At 38.1% G+C, this 13,402-nt stretch overlaps 1 protein-coding gene across 8 annotated transcripts in view; it reads right to left on the bottom strand.

The window, feature by feature from the left end:
* Positions 1 to 13,402, bottom strand: part of gphnb (gephyrin b) — a 93,534-nt gene that overhangs the window by 45,024 nt on the left and 35,108 nt on the right. For all 8 annotated transcript variants that reach the window (XR_007187169.1, XM_048207777.1, XM_048207778.1 and 5 more), the window contains exons 3-7: positions 5,809 to 5,866; positions 5,537 to 5,629; positions 3,796 to 3,890; positions 2,909 to 2,975; positions 1,667 to 1,939 (exon numbers count right to left, since the gene is read on the bottom strand). Coding sequence is in view for 7 of the 8 variants with exons in the window: in XM_048207777.1 (XP_048063734.1) it covers positions 1,667 to 1,939; positions 2,909 to 2,975; positions 3,796 to 3,890; positions 5,537 to 5,629; positions 5,809 to 5,866 (586 nt within the window). In the remaining variant the exon portion in view is untranslated. The remainder of the gene's footprint in view (positions 1 to 1,666; positions 1,940 to 2,908; positions 2,976 to 3,795; positions 3,891 to 5,536; positions 5,630 to 5,808; positions 5,867 to 13,402) is intronic.

The raw sequence follows: 13,402 nt of genomic DNA, 5'->3' as shown, positions 1-13,402 counted from the left end.
GCTAAATCGAGCGCACGATTTCCTATTTCGTTCCCTCGATTTGCTAAATCGAGCGCACGATTTCCTATTTCGTTCCCTCGATTTCCTAAATCGAGCGCACGATTTCCTATTTCGTTCCCTCGATTTCCTAAATCGTGCGCACGATTTCCTATTTCGTTCCCTCGATTTGCTAAATCGTGCGCACGATTTCCTATTTCGTTCCCTCGATTTCCTAAATCGTGCGCATGATTTCCTATTTCGTTCCCTCGATTTGCTAAATCGTGCGCACGATTTCCTATTTCGTTCCCTCGATTTGCTAAATCGTGCGCACGATTTCCTATTTCGTTCCCTCGATTTCCTAAATCGTGCGCACGATTTCCTATTTCGTTCCCTCGATTTGCTAAATCGTGCTCACGATTTCCTATTTCGTTCCCTCGATTTGCTAAATCGAGCGCACGATTTCCTATTTCGTTCCTTCGATTTGCTAAATCGTGCTCACGATTTCCTATTTCGTTCCCTCGATTTGCTAAATCGAGCGCACGATTTCCTATTTCGTTCCTTCGATTTGCTAAATCGTGCGCACGATTTCCTATTTCGTTCCCTCGATTTGCTAAATCGTGCTCACGATTTCCTATTTCGTTCCCTCGATTTGCTAAATCGAGCGCACGATTTCCTATTTCGTTCCTTCGATTTGCTAAATCGTGCGCACGATTTCCTATTTCGTTCCCTCGATTTGCTAAATCGTGCGCACGATTTCCTATTTCGTTCCCTCGATTTGCTAAATCGTGCGCACGATTTCCTATTTCGTTCCCTCGATTTGCTAAATCGAGCGCACGATTTCCTATTTCGTTCCCTCGATTTGCTAAATCGTGCGCACGATTTCCTATTTCGTTCCCTCGATTTGCTAAATCGAGCGCACGATTTCCTATTTCGTTCCCTCGATTTCCTAAATCGAGCGCACGATTTCCTATTTCGTTCCCTCGATTTCCTAAATCGAGCGCACGATTTCCTATTTCGTTCCCTCGATTTGCTAAATCGTGCGCTCGTGCCCAATTTAATTTTTTTTCTTGCATGTCATGTGCGGGGCTCCGTAGTAAATTAATTGTTATTTTTCATCTGATTACATTTTTAAAAGCTTGATTAACTTGTTAAACTTTATATAAATTTATATTAAATCATAAAACAGAGAATCACAAAAAAATGAAATGGAAAACCCAGAATTTAGGGAAAAATAAAATGGATTTCATGTGCCGCTAAAATAAAAGGTAGCTACTCTCTGCAGTTTAATTGTTAACAAACAAGTTTACATGTTTACATTCAATCCCAAGGTCTAACAAATGTGGAAAGCATTTCCTTTCCCATTAATGGTAGGTAAATGAACATCGTTGCGATAAATATCAATATTAATACGGAAAAAAATATTGTGCTAATATTTTTGGCCATATCGCCCAGCCCTAGAATGACATGACAAACGAGGATCACAACAATCACTCAAATGATATGAAGATGATAGTATGGCATTCACTCACACCAGAGGACGCTGCAGCACACATGAAGATGACAGACAATTTCATGATGGGAATGAAGACAAATGGAAGACCTGCAAATGTCCAACAGAGTCATGTGAGAAATGTATTTGCATAGCATAGCTAATTTATGGAAAACGACATTATATGAACAGGATTACCTTGGCAGCAATGGAGGCGGCGGTGATGTGCGAGGAGGAGCTGTCCTCTGTGGAGGCCACGCCGCTGTCCTTCTTCTCCTCCTCCTCTTCCTCACACTGCACCCCCTTGTCCTCGGTCTGGCGGTGCGGGCTGCTGGCGGGCAGCGGGGACAGAGGCGGCGGAGGCGAGGGCAGGTCCTCCAGCTCATTGGGCACCTCCTTCACTTTGACCACGGCTTCTCGGAGCAGGTCGATGGCGTGCGGGAGAGCGGGAAGGATGAACTGGAAGCATTCCTGCACACATGCAAAGAAAAAGCTTTATGCATTTCCATGCTAGTTAATCCAGATACATTGGGAAACACATCTTTTTTTCATTGTTTTGACCTTTTGTCCAGACTGAGATGGTATTTTTTGTCCAGTGAAATCTCAGCTTTTTGAAGAAGCTCACAAAAGTGAATAAATCTGTAAATGTTTACGCGTTTCGCTTTTTGAAAATGATAACGCATGTTTAGTCATGTGATGCATAGTGTACCTATATATATATCCATGGTTGTACTGCCTGCTTTTCACTTTCACTATATTGCTAAAAATAAATGCTACTTCGTAAAACCTTAAAGATATAAACTTAAAAGTATTTATTGTGCACTTTAGTTAGATGAATTGAATAAAATGTGTGTTTTCACAAGTGTGCTGAAATCATTGCTCTTGCGCTGCACTGACTGACAGCTGCAGTGTTTATGAAGGGAAAGAGCAGTGCTCGCTTTCTGTCATTCATTCACAAGAAAAGTTATTGTTTTTCTTAAAATTTTGTGAGTACTTCATACTTCACATTAACAAAATGTATTTTTAAACCTAGTTATTTTATAATGTTTAATAATGAGTCAAAAACGAAGTGAAAAACGATTCGAGGAAATGGCTGAAATATGCACAAATAATGTTTGTGTTCATCACATTAAAAATAACATTTGCCCATACACATTGCCCAATTTCTATATCCTAATTATTGTTAATGTAATTCATTTTCTTCCAGGAGCTCATTGCTTCTACGTTCAGTTAAATTGCTAACAGTGATTGTAAATTAATTGCCTAAATGATTACATTATTTGCTAACTGCATTCTTTAAATTGTGATGTTGACATGCATTCTCTGTAAAGCTGCTTTGAAACGATATGTATCGTGAAAAGCGCTATACAAATAAATGTGAATTTAATTGAATTGAATATTATTAACCACCACACACTAGAAAGAAAAAAATATTCTTACCTGTGAACCTTTTTTACTGCCCGGCAAATTTATGATGAGAGTTTTCCCTCGGATACCACACACGGGTCTGTACACACAAATCAAGACAATTCAGAAGAAACAGATTATTATTCATTCTCATATATACATACACTATTTTTTTTCTCAAAGAAATTCATATTTTATACAGCAACGAATTGATTAAAAGTAACAGAAAAGACATTAATAATGTTACAAAAGATTTCTATTTAAAGTAAATGTGGTTCTTTTTAACAGGATTCATCAAAAGAACCACAAAAATATTAATCATTTGTTTTAACATTGATAAAATTAATAATAAATGTTTCTTGAGCATCAAATCATCATATTAGAATGATTTCTGAAGGATCATGTGACACTGAAGACTGGAGTAATGATGCTGAAAATTCAGAGGAATAAATTACAGTTTACAATATATTCAAATAGAAAACTGATATTTTAAATTTTAATAATGTTTCAAAATATTACTATTTTTACAGTATTTTTGATCAAATAAATGCAGCTTTGGTGAGCAGAAGAGACTTCTTTCAAAAACATTAAAAAATCTTACTGACTTTTGAACAGTAGTGAATAAATATTATTGTTATTGATTGTATATTAATAAAACAAATAACTGTAAATTATGAATATATAGTATTCATACATTTGCATTATTATTATATTTTGAAAAGTAGCTATTCCTGTAACTCTGTATTTCTGTATTGGAAGCATCTGTTCTGTGCACGAGCCAGTAAGTCGTTGTCTTTGACTGAGAGGCTGATCTGGGATCAGTTTTCTCTGAATATCCTGATTAGTATGATTAGGAGTGAATGTCAAAGATGATCCTGTGATCAGCGATGCTGCATGTTGAGGACGTGTTGAAGCGAGACCTGGAGAGCATTCCCAGAGGAGTGACATTCAGAGAGCCCATCAGCATGGCCAGAGACATCCCTGGAGCTTCCCGCTCGATCACCTCTTTAGTGGCCTGGACAGACAGAAAGACAGTGACGCCTCAGGAAAAATTACATCTCTTTAAAGAGGATTTATGCTTTTATACATGTTCAGCTTTCTTCAGTGTGTAATGTCGCTGTTTGAGCATTAAAAGTTCTGCAAAATCATGAGGAAAAACATAAAAGACGAGTGTTGATGAGACTCACTGGAAGTATAGTGATCTGGAAGATAGTGATCTATCTATCTATCTATCTATCTATCTATCTATCTATCTATCTATCTATCTATCTATCTATCTATCTATCTATCTATCTATCTATCTATCTATTCATCTATTCATCCATCCATCTATCTATCTATCTATCTATCTATCTATCTATCTATCTATCTATCTATCTATCTATCCATCTATTCATCCATCCATCCATCTATCTATCTATCTAGTATCCATTTATCTATCTATCTATCTATCTATCTATCTATCTATCTATCTATCTATCTATCTATCTATCTATCCATCCATCTATTCATCTATTCATCCATCCATCTATCTATCTTTCTATCTATCTAGTATCCATTTATTCATCTATCTATCTATCTATCTATCTATCTATCTATCTATCCATCCATCTATTCATCCATCCATCTATCTATCTATCTATCTATCTATCTATCTATCTATCTATCTATCTATCTATCTATCTATCTATCTATCCATCTATTCATCTATTCATCCATCCATCCATCTATCTATCTATCTATCTATCTATCTATCTAGTATCCATTTATTCATCTATCTATCTATCTATCTATCTATCTATCTATCTATCTAGTATCCATTTATTCATCTATCTATCTATCTATCCATCCATCTATTCATCTATCTATCTATCTATCTATCTATCTATCTATCTATCTATCTATCTATCTATCTAGTATCCATTTATTCATCTATCTATCTATCTATCTATCTATCTATCTATCTATCTATCTATCTATCTATCTATCTATCCATCCATCTATTCATCTATTCATCCATCCATCTATCTATCTATCTATCTATCTATCTATCTATCTATCTATCTATCTATCTATCTATCTATCTATCTATCTATCTATCTATCTATCTATCTATCTATCTATCTATCTATCCATCTATTCATCTATTCATCCATCCATCCATCTATCTATCTATCTATCTATCTAGTATCCATTTATCTATCTATCTATCTATCTATCTATCTATCTATCTATCTATCTATCTATCTATCTATCTATCTATCTATCTATCTATCTATCTATCCATCTATCTATCTATCTATCTATCTATCTATCTATCTATCTATCTATCTATCTATCTATCTATCTATCTATCTATCTATCTATCTATCTATCTATCCTCCATTGAGCCTGTTCTGGTGTGAGATCAGAGCTCATCTCAGGACCTTTGGTCATCATCCCTGACGAGAGTAGAGCACATCAATAAAGACGAGATGATCTGAGATCAGACATCTGAGAGAACTGTTGAGCAGGCTGGGATCTGATCTAGACCAGTGTGACCGCTCAAAGTGCTCTTGGTTCATTTTGGTTGTGATCACAGCTTTAGAGTGTGTGTTATTCAGGTCTGTAAGAGAATATTTAAGGCAGGAACACACATCTCCACACACACATACGATCTACCTCAGGTGTGACATCTCGTGGAGCGAAGCCTGTGCCACCGGTGGTCAAAATCAGGTTTAACTCTTTCTCATCACACCAGTCGACCAGAGTCTCCTGAACCAGACACAAGAAACAAACATCAGTAAACACACATTTACACAACGGCACATCAGTGTCATTTTTAAGGCTGCTGTGTGTCATCATATCATACAGAGAGCTTACATTTTTAAATGAATTGACATTTTCTTAATGAAATAATTTAATTTTCCTGTTATCTGAACTTTAAAATATACCTTGATCTCATCAATTTCATCAGGAACAATTTTGTAAGCAGAAATGGTTCCTCCAAGCCTGAAAACCAAGATCACAGTGTTAGAAGAACATCTACAGGGCCATACAGGTGATGTGTTTGTAGAAATCTAAAAATCAAGCCTTTAGTTTATTGCATGGCACCATCCTGTGGACAAATCAAGAACTAGGACAAACAGGGGGGGGGGGGTGTTGTATGTGTATGTGTGTGAGTGTGTGTGTGAGAGAGAGAGAGAGAGAGAGAGAGAGAGAAAGCAGGAGAAAAGCACTTGAGGCAGGAGGTGTAGAGCAGCAGACAGGTCTTATGTAAGGTCTCTTTTTCCTTCTCGACCCCCCCCCCCCTTTTTGTGTGTGTGTTATTTTTAGGAAACTATAGCATCATGTTTCCTTGTGATAACAGTCAGGCGCACACACACACACACACACACACACACACATGCACAACTGTAAAATGACCTACACAATTTCATCACATGAACATAATGAAGTTTATATAAGTATAGGAAATAGATAAATTAAATTTATTATTCCATACTTTGAAAAGGAAAATATACGAATAGCATTGCATCTGCAAAATCTAAATGAATTCTACAGAAAATGCAACAATTATAACTCCATTTGCACCTTATAAACTATACGTTATTTTAAAAAACAAAAATATATCTGAAATAATAAAAAATAAACAAAGTAAAATATAAAATAAATGAATATATACCTTTTTATATATATATATAAAAAAATATATATAAAATACAAAATTCTAGATAACTAAAATGAAAATGGATTTTTAAATGAAGGACATTATGATTCTCTACATCAGTTTTGTTTTTTCTTCAGCCGCCCCATTATCTGAACTTTTTTTTTTTCATATTTATAAAAAAAAATCGTCTATATCTATATAACAAATTGAAAACTTTTCTTTCAACACAAACGCATTTTATTTCCATTTAAATATATGACACGGTTTATTCTGTAGGACATACTTTCCCCTTCAGTATGCAGAGCAACAGCCACACCTGTCAGGTAAAACACAGTAACCCTTGAGTGTTATTGGCTTCACTCTTTGCATAAATAACATTATACTGATAGCAAATAACTTGGGATCTTTTCTTCCGTTTCCAAGGAAACCACTTCAGACTACAGCCTCTGGTGGCAGCGTCTCTCTCTCTCTCTCTCTCTCTCTCAGTGTGTGTGTTTCAGAGCATTTGTGATGCTAGACTGTAGACACACGGTTTGGACACAGTGTGGAACATGTGGAAAACTCATTTAATGAACAACAGAACGTGCCTGAGGATTATTCTGCTCAATGTGAGATACCTGTGCTTTAAATGTACAGTATATTTCACCCTATAAATAAATATTCTGTCACCATCCACTCACTCTCAATTCAGGCAAACTTTTTAAGCTCCAAAAAGGAGAAAAACACATCTGGGCATGCCATATTTGAACCGTATGGCGACTTTTTTTTTATCATACAACCCAGTTTTATGTTGCTAATACAGACATCAGTCAGAGATTTCTTAATCATTGCGCAAAAGGTTTCAAGGTTTTGATGCAATTCAAATAATTTGGTTAAATCTGATTGAGCTAAATTGTTTTGCGAGTGTCAGAGTAAGAAAATCATTTGTACTGGAGTGTGCTGGTCTAAAAATAAAATATTATGGGACTAAAATCATTTCCAGTGGTTCTAGAGTAAATATAGATGAGCGGACAGGAAGTGAGGAGGAAACCAAACCACAGAGGAAGAGGAAGAGAAAGAGGTTCGGAATGGAACGCCAGTGCACAGTAGAGTCGTCAAAAGTACCAACTTCGATACTAATCGGTACTTAAATTTTAAAAAGTGCTTGATTCGTAAACACCTCTGATTGGCCATTGTGTTCACACCGGGTGTGTCTCATACGTCCTGAAAAGTGAAGCTGAGGGCTCGTTGATCGCCCCCTGGAGGCTGGATGCAGTACAGGTCATAAACCCCACCCTCTCAATGCAGTCGAATGAGACTTCAGTGAAAACTTAAAAATAAATTCTGCTTCAAATAAAACTTTCTGAAAGATGGTTTTGGTCATTTAAGGTAGTTGTTCTCACGCTGATATATATTCAATTGTTCGTTTTTGTGATGATTTAGATTTTAGCTAGCAATTTGGTGCTATAAAAACGGGGCGTGTCGTCATGATTCGAAGTTGATTGACAGCTTGTCTGAGGACTGTCGGAGCTTCGAGGGGAGATTGAAGATGTATAACTAACTATTAATTTTCGATTTCTTTGTTATTTCACACCGACAAAATGAGCTGTTCAGCAGTAAACTGTACTAACCGACCTACAGGATCTGACGGATCACTGAACTTTTTTCTGTAACGTTAAATGTGGGCGTTATAAGCTAATTAATAAATGTTATTAGTTAAGATAACACACCTAACGTTAGTCATGACGGGAAAAAAAGCAGGTGATCGTTATCTGGCAGTTACTTATTATTTTTATGGGTATAAAATAATAATTAGCAGGAAAAAAAATTAATGATAGCCTACTCTAATTACAGCAATCGATCTCCTGTAACGTTAGTTTAACTTGATATAAAATGGCAGGACCGTTTCTGACGATTTAGAGTTGTTTCTAGTGGCATATTATATTGATTTTATCTACTGAATTTGCTGTCTCAAAAAATATTATTATAGTAAGGTCAGAAGTATTGCAAGCATGACCTTTTGCATATATTGTATAGGTGTATTTTTGTGGTGTATAATTGGAAATGGCCAAATTGTCCCCCCAATATTTGAAATTGTCTCTCTGCTCTGCTGCACTTCGTTGCGCAGCGCTCTGTAGGTTGTTAGGTCTGCCTCAGCGGTCTAACAGCGCCAAAGACTATAGAATAACACAAGTCGTGTCACTCGTATTGTTTTGAATGGGAGAAAGTGTAACGCACAATATGGCGGAATAAGTCCCGCCTTCTAAATAAGAGCCAATCGCGACTGGTAAAGTCATCACGTCACTGCAGCGGCCGTTAGAATCACCGGTTTCTATAGAAACAGTCAGACGCGCGCCTCCGAAGAGACGCGCATTTAGGTCTGCGCATGCGCATTAGCTTGATTCAGCCTGAAAAATACAGTTTTTTTGTCATGATTCGAGCGTTTAGAAACTAAATTTATGAGCCGTTGTTGTTAGATTTCATTGGTGATTTCAAATATGAAATTTAATTGTAAGGTTGGCGAACAGTTGTGGAGAATTTGATGTTTCCCCATTCAAAGAGATTGCATGATGCCCAGGATGCCCGAGAGGTGTTTCAAAGATGGCCGCCGAGTGAAATGACTTGTCTTAAAGGGAGTTTGATTTAAAATACATGAATGATGACGCAGTCGTCTGGGCGGAAGTTTGATACCGCGACTCCGCCTCCGGGCTCCACTGACGATTCCTTCTGCGCATGCCCAGGCTCCAAACTTTTTTTTTTTGACGTATTGCGTAACGTGTCAGTGCCCATTCGTCGGCCCATTTTGGCTTCAGTTCATTACAATGGAAGGAAGCGGTGTCGCGTCGTCCATCTTTTTTTACAGTCTATGGTTCACACGGATCAACAGATATGTCTGTGATTGGCTACAATGACCAACGCTTCAAATACAAAATGTTGTAAATAGACATCAATGATGCTCTTCACTGATCGCTTACACACAGGAACATCAGTGGACCGATCCACTGATAAACGCCTGCTTTCAAGCGCTTTCAAACGCTCCCGTGCATTGATCATTAGCTGCGTTTCCACTGTTGAGCCAAAAGCGGGCGTGCTAGTGTGTTCCAGGGCCAGTCGTGTTTCCACTGTCACTTCCTCGTCGGGGCTTCCTCGGGGTCAACGGCCAGGGTTTTTTGGCCTTCCGAATACCTTGGTCTAAAGCGGGCCAGCTCAGGCTTGAGGGAGTGGTTACGAACAAAGGCGAAGTTTAGACGGCAGTGCCGTGGATGATTTCATATAGGTTACTAGCTAACATCAGCATTACAAATTATTTTAGCTCAAAACTCACTTTCAGACAGCAGAGTGTTTGAAATAACTTCTGTTTTTGATCACTGTACAAGGTAGCGATATATACAGTGGGTACAGAAAGTATTCAGACCCCCTTAAATTTTTCACTCTTTGTTATATTGCAGCCATTTCCTAAAATCATTTAAGTTCATTTTTTTTCCTCATTAATGTACACACAGCACCCCATATTGACAGAAAATCACAGAATTGTTGACATTTTTGCAGATTTTATTAAAAAAGAAAAACTGAAATATCACATGGTCCTAAGCATTCAGACCCTTTGCTCAGTATTTAGTAGAAACACCCTTTTGATCTAATACAGCCATGAGTCTTTTTGGGAAAGATGCAACAAGTTGCTCACACCTGGATCTACCAGAAAGACTCGGGAAGCAAAGCAACATTTGAATACGATTTATTCAACAGTATGAATGTAAATATCAATGATAAATGATAAAGTTCTTTGGCGTAGGCCCCGTCCATTGTACAATCCGGAGGGTAGCAGACGTTTGCAGATCCTGCCTTAAGATGAAGGCAGGGGCGGAGCCTACCCCCGTTGTATGGACGGGGACCGACCTGGTGGTGGTGGGGAGGATGGGGGTGAACGCCGGCGATGGTATCTGCGAACACAATAGTGGGTGGGAACAGAACTTATATACTCAGGTGACGTGTAATGATTGGTTAGATAATGAGCAATGACGTGCATTAGAGTCTTCCGGGTAGAACTTTTGCTAAACGCTCCCATTTCTGTCAGGTTGGATGGTAAACGTTGGTGGACAGACATTTTTAGGTCTCTCCAGAGATGCTCAATTGGGTTTAAGTCAGGGTTCTGGCTGGGCCATTCAAGAACAGTCACGGAGTTGTTGTGAAGCCACTCCTTCGTTATTTTAGCTGTGTGCTTAGGGTCATTGTCTTGTTGGAAAGTAAACCTTCGGCCCAGTCTGAGGTCCTGAGCACTCTGGAGAAGGTTTTCGTCCAGGATATCCCTGTACTTGGCCGCATTCATCTTTCCCTCGATTGCAACCAGTCGTCCTGTCCCTGCAGCTGAAAAACACCCCCACAGCATGATGCTGCCACCACCATGCTTCACTGTTGGGACTGTATTGGACAGGAGATGAGCAGTGCCTGGTTTTCTCCACACATACCGCTTAGAATTAAGGCCAAAAAGTTCTATCTTGGTCTCATCAGACCAGAGAATCTTATTTCTCACCATCTTGGCAAACTCCATGTGGGCTTTCATGTGTCTTGCACTGAGGAGAGGCTTCCGTCGGGCCACTCTGCCATAAAGCCCCGACTGGTGGAGGGCTGCAGTGATGGTTGACTTTCTACAACTTTCTCCCATCTCCCGACTGCATCTCTGGAGCTCAGCCACAGTGATCTTTGGGTTCTTCTTTACCTCTCTCAGCAAGGCTCTTCTCCCCCGATAGCTCAGTTTGGCCGGACGGCCAGCTCTAGGAAGGGTTCTGGTCGTCCCAAACGTCTTCCATTTAAGGATTATGGAGGCCACTGTGCTCTTAGGAACCTTAAGTGCAGCAGAAATTTTTTTGTAACCTTGGCCAGATCTGTGCCTTGCCACAATTCTGTCTCTGAGCTCTTCAGGCAGTTCCTTTGACCTCATGATTCTCATTTGCTCTGACATGCACTGTGAGCTGTAAGGTCTTATATAGACAGGTGTGTGGCTTTCCTAATCAAGTCCAATCAGTATAAACAAACACAGCTGGACTCAAATGAAGGTGTAGAACCATCTCATGGATGATCAGAAGAAATGGACAGCACCTGAGTTAAATATATGAGTGTCACAGCAAAGGGTCTGAATACTTAGGACCATGTGATATTTCAGTTTTTCTTTTTTAATAAATCTGCTAAAATGTCAACAATTCTGCGATTTTCTGTCAATATGGGGTGCTGTGTGTACATTAATGAGGAAAAAAATGAACTTAAATGATTTTAGCAAATGGCTGCAATATAACAAAAGAGTGAAAAATTTAAGGGGGTCTGAATACTTTCCGTACCCACTGTAATATGTGCGCTATTACCATAGTAAACATGGCAAATACGACCACTTGAAGAAACCAGACAAATCATATAGGCTATCACAATCGTGTATTTATTTTTTCTTTATACCAGACTATCTGATATCCATATTTAGCTCCGCATAGAGACATGTCACAAAGCAACTCCGGTTTTTCGGGAGCTTACTTTATTTCTCTGACTGAAAATATAACTATTGGGACTGTCACTGGAGAGAGTGCTAAAGCTCCTCAGGTCATATTTTTGGTTTTTGTAGAAATGATCATTCTTTCTAAATGTGATTTAAACATACTGCCCTGTGACTGCAAATAAACAGAAACAGACACGACTGAATAAGTAAGTGTGTCCTCTTTCTTTTGTGAAATAACGGTAAATCCACTTTATTTCTGTGACTAATGTGCAATCTTGACACAAACTAATTCATTATGATGAATGTATCACTTATTGCATCAATGCTTATGTTTTAAATCTTTGAGTAAACAACAAAAATGCCAACAAACGGGTTCGTTTGATTGCGATCTTGCTACTTTCCAGTGATTTCTTTCTGTTTAGTTTTCCGATAAAACTTCCATTTGTTGGTGAAATGATGGGTTTGTGTGATGTTGTTCCAGAGAGGCGTGTTACGGGCGGGTTTTACTGAAGTACTGCGGAGCTTCTGGCCTGATGGTGGAAACGCAGAGTGATTTTGGGCTCGGTGCTACAGGCCCGGCCCGGCCTGTTGAAAGCCCTGGCTCACACTGGCCCGACCACGGAAAAGCGGCTATTGTAGCCAATCACAGACATATCTGTTGAGTATGTGAACACAATGGCCAATTAGAGGTGTTTACGAATCCGCTCAACAGCACTCAAATTTTTTTAGAATTTCAGTATCGACTTGGTATCGAAGTCGGTGCTTTTGACAACACTAGCACACAGCTTACTACATACTGCACACTATACACTGCATACTATCAACTTTTATAAAAAATGTTATATAAAAATGTGTCCAAATGATGTAAACATGTCTTAACTTTTAGCATTGTCAACAAATAATAATGAGCCAAGAAAACTGCAAAGAGGAGGTCAGTTGAACTGCATTATTGGATACAAAGTGGATAAATTTAGAATAGCATAATATTTTTCTGCTACATACACTACCATTCAAAAGGTTTTGGTCAGTCATTTTTCTTTTAAATTAATACTTTTATTCAGCAAGGATGCACTGAATTGATTAAAAGTGACAGTAAAAGACATTTATAATATTGCAAAAGATTTCTGTTTCAAATAAATGCTGTTCGTTTGAACTTCATCAAAGAATCCTGAAAAAAATGTGTATTCATATTAGAATGATTTCTGAAGGATCATGTGACACTGAAGACTGGAGTAATGATGCTGAAAATTCAGCTTTGATCACAGGAATAAATTACATTTTAACATATATTCACATAGAAATCAGTTATTTTAAATTGTAATAATATTTCACAATTTTTACAGTATTATTGTTCAAATAAATGCAGCCTTGGTGAGCAGAAGAGACTCTTTCAAAAACGCTAAAAAACTTACTGACC

The sequence above is a fragment of the Megalobrama amblycephala genome, linkage group LG11, assembly GCF_018812025.1.
Source record: "Megalobrama amblycephala isolate DHTTF-2021 linkage group LG11, ASM1881202v1, whole genome shotgun sequence".
Lineage (NCBI taxonomy): Eukaryota > Metazoa > Chordata > Actinopteri > Cypriniformes > Xenocyprididae > Megalobrama > Megalobrama amblycephala.
The sequence above is the reverse complement of the archived record's forward strand: the minus strand, read 5'-3'. Positions and strand labels throughout refer to the sequence as shown.